The 20,389-nt window shown below is 42.0% G+C and overlaps 1 protein-coding gene across 1 annotated transcript in view; it reads right to left on the bottom strand.

Moving 5' to 3' along the window:
- The window catches only part of LOC111970748 (pleckstrin homology domain-containing family G member 4B-like), a 67,958-nt gene that overhangs the window by 30,003 nt on the left and 17,566 nt on the right, over positions 1–20,389 (bottom strand). The window contains 10 exon segments of the mRNA XM_070445769.1: positions 1,641–1,779; positions 2,036–2,184; positions 2,274–2,372; positions 2,882–2,998; positions 3,266–3,352; positions 4,812–4,905; positions 7,166–7,289; positions 7,465–7,671; positions 8,896–10,492; positions 11,385–11,582. Coding sequence (XP_070301870.1) covers positions 1,641–1,779; positions 2,036–2,184; positions 2,274–2,372; positions 2,882–2,998; positions 3,266–3,352; positions 4,812–4,905; positions 7,166–7,289; positions 7,465–7,671; positions 8,896–10,492; positions 11,385–11,582 — 2,811 coding nt within the window.

The following is a 20,389-nucleotide window of genomic DNA, read 5'->3' as shown; positions in this document are numbered from 1 at the left end:
TTTACATAAGTATTCACACCCCTGAGTCAATACTTTGTAGAAGCACCTGGGGCAGCGATTAACAGCTGGATTGTGCAACATTTGCCAATTAGTCTTCAAGCTCTGTCAAATTGCATGTTTTGGAATATTTTCATTCTGTACAGGCTTCCTTCTTCTTACTCTGTCAATTAGGTTAGTATTGTGGAGTAACTACAATGTTGATCCATCCTCTGTTTTCTCCTATCACAGCCATTACATTCTAACTGTTTAAAGTCACCATTGGCCTCATGATGAAATCCCTGATTGGTTTCCTTCTTCTCCGGCAACTGAGTTAGGAAAGACGCCTGTATCTTTGTGGTGGCTGGGTGTATTGATACATCATCCAAAGTGTAATTCATAATTTCACCATGCTCAAATGAATAAAAATTGTCAGCTTTAATTAAAAAAAAAATATATATATATATAATATATAATATATATATATATATATATATAATAATCCACCAATAGTTGCCCTTGTTTGAGAGGTTGTGGTTGAATCTGTGTTGGAAATTCACTGTTCGACTGAGGGAGCTTACAGATAGTTGTATGTGTGGGGTTCAGAGATGAGGCAGTCATTCAATAATCATGTTAAACACTATTATTGCACACAGAGTCCATGCAAATTATTAAGTGACTGGTTAAACTCCTCTTTTCAGTTCGCCACAGCTAGCGTCTGGAACGAGCTGCAAAAAACACTCAAACTGGACAGTTTTATCTCCATCTCTTCATTCAAAGACTCAATCGTGGACATTCTTACTGACAGTTGTGGCTGCTTCGTGTGATGTATTGTTGCCTCTACCTTCTTGCCTTTGTGCTGTTGTCTGTGCCAATAATGTTTGTACCATGTTTTGTGCTGCTACCATGTTGTACTGCTGCCATGTTGAGTTGCTACCATGATGTTGTTACCGTGCTTTTATTTGTATTTTATTTCAACCTTAATTTAACTAGGCAAGTCAGTTAAGAACAAATTCTTATTTACAATGATGGTCTATCAAAAGGCAAAGGGCCTCCTGCGGGACGGGGCCTGGGATTTAAAAAATACAATAAAAAAAAATATTAGAAACAACTCACATCACGACAAGAGAGAAACCACAACACTACATAAAGAGAGACCTAAGACAACCACATAGCATAGCAGCAACACATGACAACACAGCATGGTAGCAACACAACATATGCTGTGTTGTCATGTGTTGCTGCCATGCTTTGTGTTTTGTCCCCACAGAAGGCCTTTTGCCTTTTGGTAGGACATCATTGTAAATAAGAACCTAGTTAAATGAAGGTTAAATAAAATAAAATAACTGTAAAAATGCAAATTGTTACTCCTGAAATTATTTAGGCTTGTCATAACAAAGGGGTTTGAATACTTATTGACTCAAGACATTTCAGCTTTTCATTTTTAACTAATTTGTAAAAATGTAAAAAAACATAATTCCACTTTGACATTATGGGGTATTATGTGTAGGCAGGTGACAGAAAAATCTAAATTTAGTCCATTTTGAAATCAAGCCTATAACCCAAAATAATGTGGAAGCAGTCAAGGGGAGGGGTGTGAATACTTTCTGAAGACACTGTACTTCTATCTGAATGTCCTGTAAAGTTGCAACCTCCTGACCTACCGTGTCGAGATCTGACTCCGCCTCCCTGAGTTTGAGCAGGAAGTCCAGGTGCTGCAGTGACTCGTTGGACCTCATCACCAGCGTATGAACACTCTCCTCCACCTGGTTATACAGGACCGTCACTGACTCCAAAGCGTCACTGTAGTAAGAGGTGGACGTTAGCAAACATTCACTCCTGTCCTCACCACTTCACAATGATAGATGGTTTATGGAGTTCTGGCACAAAATGGCTGTCGTGGCATCACCTAGATGGTTGATACCATAGAGATGGATGAATTGGGGTCACTTGCCACAAAGCCCGTTTTAGCTTGGGCCGTGTCATGTAGGGCTTTCACAATTGTATGGGTGTTACACATCAGTTATCCACAACAAATCATGAATTTGATGACCAATACCTGTAGTCATCGGACTTGTCAAATCGAAACTCTTCCCTCCTCATTCTGGCCAGGATGGCCCCACCTTCTCTCTGTAAAGTAACCAATCGGATGTCCTGCAGTACCTCTTTCATTGAGTTCTTCTGATCTTGAATACATAGCTGCACGTCCTGAACAAAAAACAACAACAACAACCTAAAGATACATTTATTTTTTAAATAAATGTTTTATTTAAGTTACTTCATGAAACTGTAACTACCTGGGCGGTGTCCATTTTTGGATTGCCATCAATTTTCTTGATTGCTCTATGTAGTATATGGGCTGCCCCTTGCAAGTCCGTCACAAAGGAAATGAGTTTCTGAAACGGATTAAGAAAATAGATTTTAGGATTCAGACTTAAAACAAAGCCAATGCAATAGATTGGGGGGGATTTATGCTTTGGAATAGCAATGACAACAGCTATGCAAACAAGCCCAAGCTCGCCCACTTTCCCAAGAAGATCCTTGTTGACTAATCCTGCAACAACAGGAAATTTGAATTMTTATGTGGATTATAATTAATGGACATGTAGGGGTTGATTTAAAACATTTTCGTAGTCTGAAATTTCTAAGTGGAAATTAAAAAAACTTAAGAGGCCTTTTTAAACCTCAACTACACTGCAAGTTTTACATTTCCTGGATTGCAGGAAAGTTCTCCTGCAACAGGTTGATCGAAATAAGATCCTACATCTGTCAACAACGATGTAAAAGGAATTTGATGACACTTGTATATCCGATTTACTAGAATTCTACTACAAATCTTGACCATACAAATGATTTAAAGAGGCCATGACATATGTTGAAACATTTTATAAATATTATACTGCACCTGATGAGACTGCAGCCAATCAGTGTGGCTGTAGGGGAAGGTCCCGCACAAGTCAGAGGTCAGCTGTTGTCCCTCCACCAGCTTGTGCAGGGCCTTCAGAGAAGTCACCATGTCCATCTGATTGACAGGAGGCATGTGGGGAGCGGTCAGTCATATTACAGAGTGAGGGCCCGTGTGGACATGTCTCAATAGTCCAGATTGCAGGCTTTGAAAATGAGGAAAGGACGTATCCCTCCTATTGCTTTCAGATTAGTGTATATGAAGGAGAGGAGACAAGGAGAGGACCCCCCCCCCCCCCCCCCCCCTTTAGACAAATCCATGGTGTCTTGCAAAACAGAATATGTGTGTGTGTGCTTGCACATGTGTGTATGTATGCCCTCTGACCTGTAGTCCAGGGTGTCTTTCAGGGCGAGGGCTTGCTTCTTTATCTACTAGCATCAGCACAATGCGGACTGCATGCAGGGCTTGTTCCTATGGAGACGACCATTAAGGAAACATGTCAAGACAAGACATCATTGCAGATCATCACAATGTATGCAATATGAATATAGGGTCCATTGAAAATTTTTTGCATCGCTTGTTCTTTAGTACAGGCGGGTTGGTTGTTTAGGGTAAGCTTTTAATTATATTTGTGACCAACCGGCTCAAATCGGTCTTATGTAGCAAAATTTGAAATGTTGTTTTTTACATTGGATAAAAGTAGAGACTCAGAGCTAGAAAATGGTATATCATACACTACAGTTGAGGAACAATGGGAAAGTTATTTTGCTTTGAAAGTTAATAAACTTGTAAACTTACGTTTGAGAAAATAGCCTTTGAATGTTTAGGTACTACAACTGGAGAGACCTTCTTTGTCACACCCATTCAGCATTGTTCACACCCTCTTAAGCTTTAGCCCCACCCATCTCTTTAAGAGTTGATCCGAGCATTCTGTGCTAACAACAGCAGTCAAGCACCCCTGTAAAAACCTATATTAAACACAGATTCAAAATAGCTATTTACGTTTGTAAATTCATTAGTTATTCTACACTCTGGCACACTCAGACGAGAGTCTTTTGTTAAGACACATTTTTTTGAAGCTGCGTTAGAGAGGATTACCTAGACATACAGACCAGCTCAAATAGACAGAAGCATGCTATATGGCAGACCGATCCAAACTCATCTCTTGGCATGTCCAGCCCACTCATTATCTCAGCCAATCATGGGTAGCGGGAAAGTTTCTGACTTTTTCTGTGGCAAAACCAACTACGCTCTTAATTTAACAATTGTATTTGTATTTTCAGATGGCATACAAGTTTGTTATTAAGGCACATGAAAGTTCATATGTTCCAGAAGGCATTTCTGCCAAAAAAMCGCATTTTGATTTAAAAGAAAAGTTTACGTTCAAACGGCTCTCCTGTGAAGTAGTGACCCGCGACATACGCCTAGTTTCCTGAAACGGGTCACAACGGCTGACATCCTACAGTCAAATTTTTTACCAGTAGAGTAGCTATCTAGCTATATAAACCACACCCCTTTGCAACCAATAATTCTCCGATGTTGTTCACAAGGCGGTACTTATTTAAATTAGGTAAGCGAATATCATGTAGCCTTTGGTGTATTAAAATGAGAGTTAACCTTGTCTTCTTTAAAATGAATCCAAGTGTTTGGCATGGGGGAAGGGACCAGTAACTTTATGGTCAAAATGTATCAATGTAGAAGCAACTGTCATTTTTCATACTTTGGTCGTCATACTTTAATCTGGTTCTCTTCAAATATCATACAATTTCATGAAAAACATGACTGTTCATGACCTTTAACACCAAGAAACTAGATACCCCATAGTATGACACCCCACTATCAACTCTTTATCGCAGAATCTCGATCGGCAGATGGATTATAGTTTGACAGTTGACTCTTAATGTGAAGGAATAACTCTTATTTTCCTAACCTGAACCATCAGTAGGGCTTTGTAGAAGAAGGAGGGAGGAGGTTTCTTCCTGGCATCGATCACCACTGTCATTCCCAGGTCCCGCACCTCTTTTCTAGGAAAATACAGGGAAGTGAGTTTGAGCATGTTAGAAAGTTGTTCACACTATCTTGGCATTCTCTCACTTTACCTGATTGAGGTGTCATTTCCGTGGTTTTAGTGGTTTCACCTCTCCTCTCCCTCTGCCTGTGTCTCTGCCCCCCCCCCTCCCCTCAATTCAAAGGGTCTCTCGCTCAATTCAATTTAAGGGCTTTATTGGCATGGGAAACATATGTTTACATTGCCAAAGCAAGTGAAATAGATAATAAGCAATACAAAAATAACTGTTAACATTACACTTACAAAAGTTTCAAAAGAATAAAGAGATTTCAAATGTTATATTATGTATATATACAGTGTTGTAATGATTAGCAAATAGTTAAAGTGCAAAGGGGAAAATAAATCAACATAAATATAGGTTGTATTTATAATGGTGTTTAGATATGGGAATTTATCAAAATTTGATTTATTTTCAAATTCTTTGTGGGTCTGTGTAATCTGAGGAAAATATGTCTCTCCTAATATGGTCATACATTTGGCAGGAGGTTATGAAGTGCAGCTCAGTTCCCACCTCATTTTGTGGGCAGTGTGCACATGGCCTGTCTTCTCTTGAGAGCCAGCTCTGCCTTCGGGGGCCTTTATCAATAGCAGGGCTATRCTCACTGAGCCTGTACATAGTCAAAGATTTCCTTAATTTTGGGTCAGTCACAGTGGTCAGGTATTCTGCCACCGTGTACTCTCTGTTTAGGGCCAAATAGCATTCTAGTTTGCTCTGTTTTTTTTGGTACATTCTTTCTAACGTTTCAAGTAATTCTATTTTTGTTTTCTTATTATTTGGTTGGGTCTAATTGTGCTGCTGTCCTGGGGCATGTTTGTGTTTGTGAACAGAGACCCAGGACCAGCTGGCTTAGGGGGCAGGTTTAACTCCAGGTTTATTTCTCTGTAGCTGATGGCTTTGTTATGGAAGGTTTGGGAATTGCTTCCTTTTAGGTGGTTGTAGAATTGAACGTCTCTTTTCTGGATTTTGATAATTAGCTCTCACACACAGAAGGGGGTACCTCCACTCAAGCCCCCACCTTCCCCCTGTTCTTTAAAAGCATGCATACCAGACAGTTGGCAGTCATTGTGGTTTGTCAGGATTAGATGCATCATAAAGGGTTAAATGAGAGACACAAAGGCAACAACATTAAAGGGCCTATCTGTTTAACCAGGCAGCCGTCACCTTGAACTTCAAAGTGTGTCCTTTATTAAAGCTATGTAAACAGATTAGACTGTAAAATGTGTATTATGAGGACATTTGGCTTTTAAATAGTCCCAGCTCCGAGACCATGTCAGCTGGGGGTAAAGCTAGACGACTTAAAAAATGAAAKAAAAACATGCACTACCTGCACCGACATTGCTGATAGCTTCTTTATTGACGAAAAATGTACTTACTACGACTGTGACATGTGGTTGTCTCACCTAGCTATAGTTGCTACCATGCTGTGTTGTCATGTGTTGCTGCCTTGCTATGTTGTTGTCTTAGGTCTCTCTTTATGTAGTGTTGTTTTGTCTCTCTTGTCGTGATGTGTGTTTTGTCCTATATTTCTATGTTATTTTTTTATTTACTTATTTATTTTATCCGAGCCCCCGTCCGCGCAGGAGGTCTTTTGCCTTTTGGTAGGCTGTCATTTTAAATAAGAATTTGTTCTTAACTGACTTACCTAGTTAAATAAAGGTTAAAAATAAATTTWAAAAAGCTATCTTATTGTAAGATGAATGCACTGTAAGTCTCTCTGGATAAGAGCGTCTTATAAATGACAAAAATGTAAATGTAGAGTCCACAAACGATGTCAGGTCAGTGATTACTTCAAGGAAGGAAGGAAGGAAGTAAAGAAGGAAGGATGCATTAATAGAGTATTCAAATAGGGCTCAAGCACTAGGCATGTGTATGAGACATGTACAGTAATGTTTTACTGCCCCCCTTTGGTTAAAAAATATAACCAAAAATCCATGACTGGGATGTTTTGACAACTTGCACTAGAAAGTGCTGAGAGGGTCACTTAAATTATTTCCAAACAATGTAAAATACTMATTTCCATGTCATTAATTTCGTAGGTCATCTCACGCAATGTGTTTTCAATGTCTAGTAAAAGGACACAACACATGAATGACTGTATATTATAGTAAGGTAAGGGCAGACCAGACTAGTTGATCACCTACACCCTATACAAAATCACATACAGTAAACTCCCTTGAACTATCACCGAAGATGATTAGGGATTGATTGGTGTTACCTGGGGATGGAGTGGAGGTAGAGTAGCACTTTGCACACCTCATGGGCGGACAGCAGAGGAGATGTCCAGCCCTGCCTGTCCCCATGGACCTCCAGCACGGCCCTGCCCACCCTGTCTCTGCTCCCTGGAGGATGAGGAGACAAGAGCGGGTGTCATGGAGAGGTTAGATGGAGAAAAGTGTGGACCAGGGTCGTATTCATAAGGGCAGATCGTAGCAACAGCAACTGAAAACGAAAATGAGTGTTTGTTATTGGACAACACTGGATAACACTAAACGCAATGCAGAACAAACACTGTACCTGGCAGACTGACAATGCCCAGGTGAAGCAGGCCGCTGATGCTTCTGAAAATGGAGTGTTGGGTGGAGGGAGATGGAGGAGAACTGGATACGGGGGAGGGGGGTTGGATGGGGGGCGCTGAGGGCTTCGTTTTTGGGCTCTGGGGTTTGGTGTCAGGTCTGTTGGGGGGTGCAATAGCCCGCGTTTCAACTTTGCCAGGCTGGGGATCTTGTGGTGAAAAGAAATGACAGATCATATTAATTTCAATTTAACCAGGAAGATAGACACGGTTTGTGAAACACACAGGGTTGAAGAACAAAGCTCTACTGTAAAGTCTTCCTGGTCAAATTGTTTCGAGAAAAAAAAATCTGACATTGGACTTGCTCTCTCCTTGTAGCCAAACACTTTGAGGCTGTTAAGCCTGGCTTTGATTTCTAGCATTCTAACTTCTTCCAGAGCCAACAAAGGCTTGTCTGTGCTCCCTCTCCCTCACCAGTCCAATAGTCTCTGACTAACATGTCTCCAGACCTCTAAGTACCCTTGTGAGGGTGTAGGGAGGAAGTATGTAATAAGAAATGGGGACAGTGCACTGTCCTTCTTCCCTAGCTCACTGACAGTCCTCTGAGTGTCCTTGTTAGGGCCCTTGTGAGTGCTTAGGGAACAGGAACTGTTTCTCTCCATTAAAGGAATGTCATGTTTACTACCATAGCCAATGGACACTGGCCTAATGGTCCCTTCTCAGAGTACAGCCTTATAAGAGCTATTTCTGTCCTTCTCCCTTGGTATCTGGAATGAAGTGATTGCAGCCATTCTGCCAATGAGAACAGACCAGAGAGCAGGGGAGGGGGAATTGGAATCCCCCCCCAGGAACATCATATTCACTCCGGACCCCTACATCATAGGGAGCCTCTTTATGGCATCCTCTGACATTTGACACAGTACACTCTCTTCAGTAAAAAGGGTCAATGTTGAGTTTAAATTAGTTGGTGTACACAGAGATGGTTTCAGTGTCCATTTGAAACATGCACTTTTTATGAAGCAAGACAGTATGCTGAATGTGGTACAACAATACAATAGCCTAAATGTTGCAATTCTGTGTGTCTGTGTGTATTTCGACCCTCGGCAAATACAAAACATTAATCTCATACAATTGCAGAGCAGTAAAAATCTACTGACACTGTATCTAGGATTCAATTCATTGCCAACTCAATGCAAGTATAGGCTCATTTAATTCTAAATCTGTTGTTATCCCAAACAACATCAACGTCCCTTTAAACATGTTATTAAACGGTTAGTTCTCACAGTGGTCACAGTTACGGTATTCATATGTTGAAGTCACTCAGCTGTCAGACGAAACTGCCAGTTGTTTCATCTGAAAACTGATAACTGAGGAAATTTCATCTGACAAATGAGAGACGTTCTTATATGGATGCTGTACATAGTCACTATTACCTTTCTTGGCAGACTGCTGCCTGTCCAGCTTGGGGGACATCGGGCCAAAGGCCGTGCCTTTTTTACATTGCACCACCTGGGAACTGGGGGGAATCATCTCTGGGCAGATGTCACTGTGGCTCCTGTAGTTCAGTTTATGGACCAGAGGACTTCCTCTGGCCTTCTCAGACACGGTGGACAGTGACCTGGGCTTGGTTTTGTGTTTACCAATGGTTTTCACCGCCTCTGGGTTCCAAATTGGTTTGGAGGTGTAGTCACACTCGAATGCATCAACCATGACCGGGTGAGAGATTGCCGGAGGTAACGCTACCTTTGAGTCAGGTCCCATTTGATGGGCCATGTGCTGTGTCTGAAGATAGGGTTCCCCTTGGCACAGTTTATGGATTATTTGAATTTCTTTAGTATTTTTTCCTGGTTTGTGAGTTATGGCAGGTTCGATGGATTTGTGTGGTATGTGATTTAGGTCCAATGGGGATTCCTTACCGAAGTGTCCATGTTGGTGTGGCTCGTGACCTACAATAGACTCCTTATAGTGGTTAGAGCACTCCCCGGGGTCCTGACCCGGACCTCTGGCGTGACCCCTGAAGCCCATCTCCTCCCCTTCACAGGGGCCAGACTCCTCCAGAGCATCTAGCAGACCTACACTCCCCCTTTCAAAGGGAACTGGGTTGCGCAGAGCTGCCAGGTAGGAGTCCCTGTACCTGCATTTTAGTTCCTGCCCACTAGACCCCTGACCTAGCCTCCTCTGGCTGCATGGCATGCAAGGCTCTTCTGAAAATCTGAGGGTGCGCCCACAGGGGGTGCTGTTCATGAGCGGTACAGGGGGAGGGGGCCTGACTGGTTTGAACAAAGGGGGAGTAGAAGAGTTGGGAGTCTTACTGCATCCCGTAAGAGACTCTTTCTCCTTGGCGAACACTAAATCCACGTAGTCACCTTCGACCCCRCGGTAGTTCCGGCTGGTGTCCCAGGTGTTAGGCGACACCCAGCCTACAGGCTTGACTAGTGGTTTGGCACGCGGTTTGGGAATGGGTTTTTCATGGTCCCCCTTGATTAGTTTCGAAGTACCATCCATGAGTCTCAAAGACACAGAGATCCCATTCCTGGCAGGAAGGATCATGGTCTCTAGGGAAAGGGCGGAAGAAGTAGAGTCGGAAGAGGAGGGAATCTGCAACGGCATCGGCTCAAACGGAACGTCACGGATAACACTTGGTGTAGTGATGGTCTTGGGCTTGTCCAGAAACTCTGGAATGGCCACTTGTGCCCAGGGCACCTTCATCACTCCCTGGTCGGTGGAAAGCAGGCAGCGGGACAGCGGGGCGCCATGACGGCCGTCGTTCACCTCCCTCAGCCAGTCAAGGGTGAAGATGCACGGGTAAGAGGTCTCGGGGATGGGGGTCTCCTCCACCTCACGGCAGCCCTCCTCCAAGAGACTTTTGAGAACGATGCGGGCTGCCTGTTCTCCAAAGGGCTCCACCTGCAGGTAAAAGTCTCCGGGGCGCAGCAGAAGAGGGTTGAGCGAGGCCAGCTGGATCACGGTCCTGTCGCGGAGGCATAGGGGCCAGCCCTCACAACGGAAAAGCACATCYGAGTACGCAGCCTGGGGACAGGAAGGGAGAGGTTGGAGAGGGGGTAAGTTGCATGGATTTACGATTTCTTAGGTCAGTATTTTTTCGTCATTACTCCTGCGGTAGGACTGCACTTTTTTGTTCCAGCCCAGCACCAGCGAAACTCAACCAATTATCAACACCCTTGATTAGTTTAATCAGGTGTGTTAATGCTGGACTAGAAGAAAAAATATTAAATGATCCATCATTTAAATTTCCGGGGTGCCCACTAGGGGTGCACTTAAGCTATGTAACATGTGCCATGTGAGGAGACTAGAATCCAAAACAAATCAGGCTTATGTCTACTTTAAATTGCATTTGACAGACTGGAATGCAATGAGGGAAGGATAGATTCACCATTCATTTCACCTCAAATTCACCTTTATGTCAGTACACTACTGAGCTGTGGTTATGGAAAACTGATTCTGGCCTACACCAGACTGTTATTGAGCCTCCAATAAGACAAATGCCTGGTATTCTAGACTGTTTTCTTTTGTACAATAAAAACAATACAATATAATCCTTTGCTGAGCGATGTCAGCTCAGTTGCGTGTCTGTCTAGCAACCACAGAAAATAATAGAATTCGGGATTGATGAAGCATAAAGAACAGCTTGGATGTATCCCCTGATGGACAAGTAAACCTTTTGTTGATCTCTTTTTGCTGAGGTACAGCTAGAACCTCAGTTGTAAACCTCTGCAGTTTTACTGTTACAGTCAAGTTGCTCGATCTATTCTCTCTCTCTGTGTGTGTGTGTGTCTGTCTGAGAGAGATAGAGAGGTGTGTGTGTGTTTTTGTGTGTCAATGTGTGTGTGAGTGAGTGTGTATATATGCATTTGGTTGTATGGGTATCTATGTACGTGCGTGTGTGTGTGTGTGTACTCACACAAGCCGCCTGCTGCACGATCTCCAGGAGGTGTTTGGACGGGATGAGAAAGTCCAGCAGGCAGTGCAGCGCATCACCGCGGTATCGCTCCTCGATGGTCCTGAACAGCTGACTGAGGACGGTGGGCGCTGTGGCCTCGAAGGGCGGGAACAGGGCCGACAGGGCACTCTGAATGGACGAGTCCAGGGATTCTGGATTCTAGTGAGGAGAGAGAGTGAGTGAGAGTGATAGAGGAATGTTTTAGTTTCAAGTCAACTTCCACATCAACAAGTTCAAACATCAAATTCATTTCATTTCACTTTCATATAAGATTGGAACGCATGACCAAAGAGTGAATAATAATGCAATTGTACCCTGACCTTTTTCATTGCAGCAGTTGGAATGCAATGCACGTATGTTTGCCAGAGTGCAAATCCCAAAATATGTGTGTGTGTGCCTGTGTGTTTGTGTGTGCGCGCRTATGTGTGTATGTGAATAGTTTCAGAGGTGAGTGTATATTTTGACCTCCACTAGTGTTGACAGCGCCGGTTTGTTTGAAAAAAGTCCACATAACCGTAGAAAGTCCAAAAAGATAGATAATCTGTAAACGTAAAGCCACAGGACAGATATCCTTCTTGGCTTTTACTCCTGCGCTGGGCCCTCTGGAATGCCTCAAAGCAATATCACTTTAGAGTCAGCAACCCAAAAATGTTGAACATTGAAGTAAACTGTATGGATATAATTTTAGGGGCATTGTAGCCTCTAGTTGTGTCTTCATATTCAGAATAATCATCAACATCCTCAAAACGTGATTGGAACGCTGCAAAGAAGGAACAATGCCCCAAAACCAAAACATTCCTCTAAAATGTAATAATTTCACTCTCTGACTTCATTTTTAGTTTCAGGGAAATTAAAAACAGACATTTTGGAAGATCAAGGTTTTTGTTTGAGTGGGGAACTAAACTAATCAGAAAGCCTTTGGCATGCTCTGGATATACTTAGCTCTGTGTTTCATGTCCTTCCAAAATGCACCTAATTTAAGCTGGTACTCTTCAAGCAGGGGAAGAGTCGTGGTCTGAGTGAGAGAACAAAGAAATGTATGGTCTCCTTCACATCACAGGTCCCCATAGAAAAGAAGTTGTGTAAACGGACACCGTTGTGCACTAACATCAGGCATGAGGGTAGTTTTACTACATACAGTATATGCTATGCTACATATGTCTGTTTTAGATAGTCACGGCAATAAGAACTAGGCCACATTTATCCAGGGTTGCGCTCTGCGTACTGCTCCTTGGACCACCGGTGGAGAATAGTACAAGCAAAACACACAGAAGCAATCGGGGGAGTTTAAAAGGGATGTTGCACGCCAAAATCAAACTTTGTTAGACATTGTCCCACCTGAAAAAGTAGCATACTGTCAAGTAGTCCCGAATGTGGGGATGCTTTCCATTGTGTACAGCAGTGGTTCGCAACCAGGGGTACTAGGACCCCTGCGGGTACTTGGCCTATCCACAGACGGTACTTGAGAAGACTCATTTACCAGCATACTGGTAAAATGCACATGAGGGGGTACTTCAGGGGTACTCCAGGCAGAGCAACATTCAGTTGCAGTACAGTACATTAACTCAAAAAGTTTGGGAACCACTGGTGTACAGCATAGCCATGCACATTTAGATAGAAAAACACTTAAACATCCCTTGTCTATCACAAATGTTGAATAAAATTATCTTTGAACTTACTCTGACGATATACTGTGGAGTTCGTCCTTCAGCTGGTCGAAATTTGGGACAAAAGTATTATTAAACTGACTTMAAAATGTAGGTTTCGGTGTGTGGCAATCAAGATGTGTTTGTGCATAACCTAAGGCACGTGCACAAGACGGAAGTACATGCACCGAAGTCTTGCAGATGTTTACATGGTTTTGTGCATGTGCCAGGTGATCGACATTTCAACTCCAGCGCCAGTGCTCTAAAAACTAGGGTAAGTAATAATTTCTTTGGGTATTTTGCCTCAAAGGTCGACCAGCTGAATTTTATTCAACATTCTGACTTGTAAGGAAACTTACCAAGTTTTTGCAGTGCTTTGTTTCAGACTGTATACCAAGAATTGGTATTAACAGTCGTATTTATTAGTCAAATGTCAAGATAAATTCAGTTCCACAATGTTGAAAAACATCGGAAAAATGTTTGATTTTGGAGTGTAATGTCCCTTTAGGTTCTGTGACACTGATATGGACATACGCATTGATTTCTCTAACTCTACATATATATAGTGCCTTCAGAAAGTATTCACACCCCTTAACTTTATGCACATTTTGTTGTGTTACAGCCTGAACTTAAAATGTGATTTTTTTGTGGGAATGACATTTGTTGTCACTGGCCTACACATGATATCACATAATGTCAAAGTGGAATTATGTTTAGAATTGTTTTATCCTCAAATGAATAAAAATGAAAAGCTGAAATATCTAGAGTCAATAAGTATTCAACCCCTTTCATATGGCAAGCCTAAATAAGTTCAGGAGTCCAAATTTGCTTAACAAGTCACAGAAGAAGCTGGATGGACTCACTCTGTGTGCAATAATAGTGTTTAACATGATTTTTGAATGACTAATTCATCCCTGTACCCAACAAATACAATTATCTGTAAGATTCGTTAGTTGAGCAGTGAATTTCAAACAGATTCAATCACGAAGACCAGGGTGGTTTTCCAATGCTTTGCAAAGAAAGGCACCTATTGGTAGATGGGTATAAAAAAAAAAACTGACATTGAATAAATATCCCTTTGAGCATGGTGAATGTATTAATTACACGTTGGATGGTGTATCAATACACCGTCACTACAAATATACAGGCATCCTTCCTAACTCAGTTGCTGGAGAGGAATGAAAACCTCTCAGGAAACCAATGGTAACTTTAAAACTGTTACAGAGTTTAATGGCTGTGATAGGAGAAAACGTAGGATGGATCAACAACATTGTAGTTACTCCACAATACTAACCTAATTAACAGAGTGAAAAGAACAAATCTTGTACAGAATAAAAATATTCCAAAACATTCATTCTGTTTGCGACAAGGCACTAAAGTAATACTGCAGAAAATGTGGCAAAGCATTAAACTTTTTGTCCTGAATACAAAGTGTTATGTTTGGGTCAAATCCAACACACTACACTACTGAGTATCACCCTACATATTTTAAAGCATAGTGGTGGCTGCATCATGTTATGGGTACGCTTGTAATCATTAAGGACCAGAGAGTTTTTCAGGATAAAAAAGAAACAAATGGAGCTAATCACAGGCAAAATCCTAGAGGAAAACCTGGTTCAGTCTGCTTTTCACCAGACACTGGGAGATGAACTCACCTTTCAGCAGGACAATAACCTAAAACACCAGGCCAAAGCTACATGATATCATTCTGCCAGGTAGGAATAGGCTACTTTGTAGCTAGTTAACAGTTAATAGAGAAGGTTTTTGGGAAAGCCTTTCCATCTGCCAGAAGAYGGTTAGGCCTATCATTAGCATCGCTATATTGTTCCTGTTCCTTGTTTGAAACCTGGAAGATTTTCTTCATATTATGAGGCATGTCTCACCTTGCTTCAAAGTAGCCTATAGCCAAAATCGCACCATAGAAACGTGGAGGCAATTATTTTATAAAAACTTCCTCATTATGCATTCTCTTGTTCTATTGGTTTTCTTTCAACTTTCTTTCATTGTCTAGCAGCCAAAGTCACTATCCTAGTCATATTAGCRACCCATGATAGTTGTTGCATCTTTAGATCGCCCCTCTTTCTAAATTTCGAATGGATATTTCCATATCTGTCCATGAAACTGCTTGCATGTGTGTTGTGCATTTCAGAACAGTGTTTATCCGCAAACTGTTTTTTGGAACATGTGCGTGTAGCCTAATGCCTGTGTGCACATCGCAATTCAACAGCTCAGACACAAGAGGTATGTGGCAGGGTCTACAGTCAATCACGGATTACAAAAAGAAAAACCAAGCCCGTCGCGGACCAGGATGTCTTTGCTCCCAGACAGGCTAAACAACTTTTTGCCCGCTTTGAGACAATACAGTGCCACTGACACGGCCCCCTACAAAACCTGCGGGCTCTCCTTCACTGCAGCGCGAGGTGAGTAAAACATTTAAACGTGTTTAACCTCGCAAGGCTGCAGGCCCAGACGGCATTCCCAGCCGCGTCCTCAGAGCATGCGCAGACCAGCTGGCTGGTGTGTTTACGGACATATTCAATCAATCCTTATCCCAGTCTGCTGTTCCCACATGCTTCAAGAGGGCCACCATTGTTCCTGTTCCCAAGAAAGCTAAGGTAACTGAGCTAAACGACTACCGCCCCGTAGCACTCACTTCCGTCATCATGAAGTGCTTTGAGAGACTAGTCAAGGACCATATCACCTCCACCCTACCGGACACCCTAGACCCACTCCAATTTGCTTACCGACCCAATAGGTCCACAGACGACGCAATCGCAACCACACTGCACACTGCCCTAACCCATCTGGACAAGAGGAATACCCATGTGAGAATCTGTTCATCGATTACAGCTCAGCATTTAACACCATAGTACCCTCCAAACTCGTCATCAAGCTCGAGACCTGGGTCTCGACCCCGCCCTGTGCAACTGGGTCCTGGACTTCCTGACGGGCCGCCCCCAGGTGGTGAGGGTAGGTAACAACATCTCCACCCCCGCTGATCCTCAACACTGGGGCCCCACAAGGTGCGTTCTGAGCCCTCTCCTGTACTCCCTGTTCACCCACGACTGCGTGGCCATGCACGCCTCCAACTCAATCATCAAGTTTGCGGATGACACTACAGTGGTAGGCTTGATTACCAACAACGACGAGACGGCCTACAGGGAGGAGGTGAGGGCCCTCGGAGTGTGGTGTCAGGAAAATAACCTCACACTCAACGTCAACAAAACAAAGGAGATGATTGTGGACTTCAGGAAACAGCAGAGGGAGCACCCCCCTATCCACATCGACGGGTCAGTAGTGGAGAAGGTGGAAAGTTTTAAGTTCCTCGGTGTACACATCACGGACAAACTGAATTGGTCCACCCACACAGACAGCGTTGTGAAGAAGGCGCAGCACGCCTCTTCAACCTCAGGAAGCTGAGAAATTGGCTTGTCACCAAAAGCACTCACAAACTCTACAGATGCACAATCGAGAGCATCTTGTCGGGCTGTATCACCGCCTGGTACGGCAACTGCTCCGCCACAACCGTAAGGCTCTCCAGAGGCTAGTGAGGTCTGGACAACGCATCACCGGGGGCAAACTACCTGCCCTCCAGGACACCTAACCAACCCGATGTCACAGGAAGGCCATAAAGATCATCAAGGACAACAACCACCCAGCCACTGCCTGTTCACCCCGCTATCATCCAGAAGGCGAGGTCAGTACAGGTGCATCAAAGCAGGGACCGAGAGACTGAAAAACAGCTTCTATCTCAAGGCCATCAGACTGTTAAACAGCCACCACTAACATTTAGCGGCGCTGCCAACATACTGACTCAACTCCAGCCACTTTAAAAATGGGAATTGATGGAAATTATGTAAAAATGTACCACTAGCCACTTTAAACAATGCCACTTAATACAATGTTTACATACCCTACATTACCCATCTCATATGTATATACTGTACTCTATATCATCTACTGCATCTTGCTATCTTTATGTAATACATGTACCACTAGCCACTTTAAACTATGCCACTTTATGTTTACATACCCTACAGTACTCATTCATATGTATATACCGTACTCTATACCATCTACTGCATCTGCCATGCCGTTCTGTACCACCACTCATTCATATATCTTTATGTACATATTCTTTATCCCTTTACACTTGTGTGTGTAAGGTAGTAGTTGTGGAATTGTTAGGTTAGATTACTGTTGGTTATTACTGCATTGTCGGAACTAGAAGCACAAGCATTTCGCTACACTCGCATTAACATCTGCTAACCATGTGTATGTGACTAATAAAATTTGATTTGATTTGATTTGACATTGCTGCGCCTAAAATGTGAAGAAATAATAGTTTATCAACATTTTAAGCTAAACATTCTAATCTTTGCTACCAGCCTTATTAATTGATATGGCTACTTTGATACGCATCGTGGGGATTAAGAAGTGAGTATATGTAATGCCTACTGAAAAATAAGTGTGTATACCCTCCACTACACGGGTTGAATACATATCTAATCGAGATATAGTATATTAGTGTTTTATTTTTCAWTCTTATTTTACAAATGTTAAAATTTTTCTTCCACTTTGACAGAGTATTTTGTGTAGATCGTTAACAGATGCTTGGAATATTGTTAAGCCTAATATTGTTAAGCCTTTAGAAGTCTAGACATATCCAAAAAGCCAAAGACTGATCATTTTGTTGAATATTGTGAAAGGAACACTCCTTCTCCAACCAAGGAAGAGGAGCAAACTGAAGAGAAGGATATTCATCTATTTAAATCAAATGAAATCACATTTTATTGGTCTCATACACATATTTAGCAGATGTTCTTGCAGGTGTAGCGAAATGCTTGCTATTGGAGAAATGCTTAGCCCATATCCTTTTTACAAATGGGCTTCCTATGGATTCAAGGACCAATCACAATATAGAATAACATGATGTGATTGGGGATGAGCTACATAAATCTGACTAATTGTTTTCAGACAGTTGGACACAATTGGTYAGATTTACGTAGCTCATTTACTATTTGGATTGCTATGGCTGCGTTTACACATGCAGCCCAATTCTGATCTGCTTTCCCACTAATTGGTTCTTTGACCAATAACATCAGATCTTTTCACATCAGATCTTTTTCAGAGCTGATCTGATTGATCAAAATACCAATTAGTGAAAAAAGTATTAGAATTGGGCTGCCTGTGTAAACGCAGCATAATTGTTAGTTTTTGTGAGGATTCGTGAACATGCTACCTGAAAACAGTTATCTGGAAATTCCATGGATTTTCAAGACTGGATTCCTATTTCATCTGAATGCAGCTGAGCTTTAGGTCTGTAGGCCTGTCATGTGTATTTGACTTGAATATGCTATTGGCTTTGTCTAGGACTGAGAGAGAACTCGCATATTTTGCACAGTCAGTTGGCAGCTTTGGTCCACCTTTCATACTTGCCCAGTGTACTGTATATGTTGGATTTATAGGATATCTCAGCACAGAGATGCAGAAAAAGCATGCTAGCTCTCACAGTCGGTTCAAAGTTCCCCTCTGTGTTGATCTCCAATCCCGCAATGACTGTTTTTAGACTTGACCTGATTTAGCTCTCTGGCTTAGCCAAGGCCACTGGGAGGTCTAGGGTAAACAGGCCTCCAACATCTTCAAAGGTCTCACACTGGCTGAGGGAGAGATACGCTAACATATGCTATGCTAATATATGCCAGATGACTCAAAAGATATGCTAAATGCTAATGTATGATAACCTGCTAATGCACTTCCCTCATGAGCAAAACACACTGTGGATTATACAGCAGCATTTCTCAATCCATTCCTGCATGGTGCTCAAATGTTTTGTTGTAGCCTAGAACTAACACCTGTTTCAAATAATAATCGCCAAGCTCCTGATTAGTTGAATTAGGTTTGTTAGTGCTGGGCTCAAACAAAAATGAGTCTGTCCCTCAGGAATCATCTAAAAAACATTGTTCTACAGGATATAATCAAGGTTTTACTTTGACCATTATGTTAATGTAGGTCGAGGTATGGCTTTGCAGTTGTGCTCACATTATTAGTACATTACACCAACAGGACGTGGATAAAAAAATACAATAATAAAACTTATGGTTGTATTGAACCTCCATCGATAGTTACCTAATTACATTAAATCTTTGTGTCTGTTAGAAAGATTTCGTACTCAACTGAAAAGAATGCTTATTTCTGCTAATTGTGCACATCTGTCACAATACATCAGGAGTTGAAGAACAGAACTGCCTTTGAGGCCGGTCATCAGATGTTAATGTATAACAGCTGTGAATGAGTCATCATTCAAGAATGAGTTCTGACCTAGACTTAGCGCCATGTTCAATAAAAAAGTACTCTGAAGGTATACCAGACTGAGCCAGCACATTGTTCTATATTTGCTTCTAGACAGTCTATCCATTATTTGTCCCCTATGGGCTCAGGACAAAATTAAGCAAAAATTTAGACAAACAAGACACACGTGCGTTTAAAACAATTAGCAAATCGGTGTATCAGTACTCTCGCAAAGGCCTTCCCATTCAACCCTGCTGAGATCAATACTTTTTACCAGAAATAAAACTATAGACTGCGGCTTTAAACGTCCACTGCAGTTCCTGATTTGGCCTCGTTTTTAAGACTGCTCATTAAGAAATGCTAGCGGCCATGACTGAAGCCAAACGAGAGCTGTCTTGGGGGTGTAGTTTGATGTGGGTGTGTTATGTTTGCATATCATGCCCTGGTAGGTACTGTTGTTGGTCCCTCCTGGGTCACCGTAGCAACAACATAGCCACTCCCCCCCCCACTTCCTCGCACACTTCCTTAAAATAGTTGATGATAGATGATAAAATCAAGAAATCTGTAAATAATTTAGACATTAGTAGCACAATTTTACATCCAGGTAAGGTGTTTGGTGTAGTATTTCTCAAGTTTAAAAAATGTGCATGTAAAACTAGTCTGCATACAGTCTATTGAGTTGGGAAGTTGCTCAGGGCTGATTTCTGAGAACAATAACATGTTTACAACATCATCATCTGCAGCTGTCAAACTATTGTAAATAACGCACAAGCTACACGCTGTTTATCAGTGCCCAAAATCACTTGTTAGCTAGTTAAGTTCTGGTAACACTTTATTTATTTTAAGGGTCTGTAACAACCATTAATAAGGCATTTACAAACAGTATGCTCACCATTTATATTTGTAAATGTTAATAAGCTAGTTATTCAAAAATATTCAGAAATGTATTTTTCCTTAAATATCCTGTGTTGTGTGCTTATTATTTATTTGTATGTTATTTAACATTTATTTAACTAGGCAAGTCAGTTA

The sequence above is a fragment of the Salvelinus sp. IW2-2015 genome, linkage group LG11 (assembly GCF_002910315.2).
Source record: "Salvelinus sp. IW2-2015 linkage group LG11, ASM291031v2, whole genome shotgun sequence".
NCBI classification, from domain to species: Eukaryota; Metazoa; Chordata; class Actinopteri; order Salmoniformes; family Salmonidae; genus Salvelinus; species Salvelinus sp. IW2-2015.
Note: the sequence above shows the minus strand (reverse complement) of the source record. Positions and strands in the feature narration are given on the sequence as shown.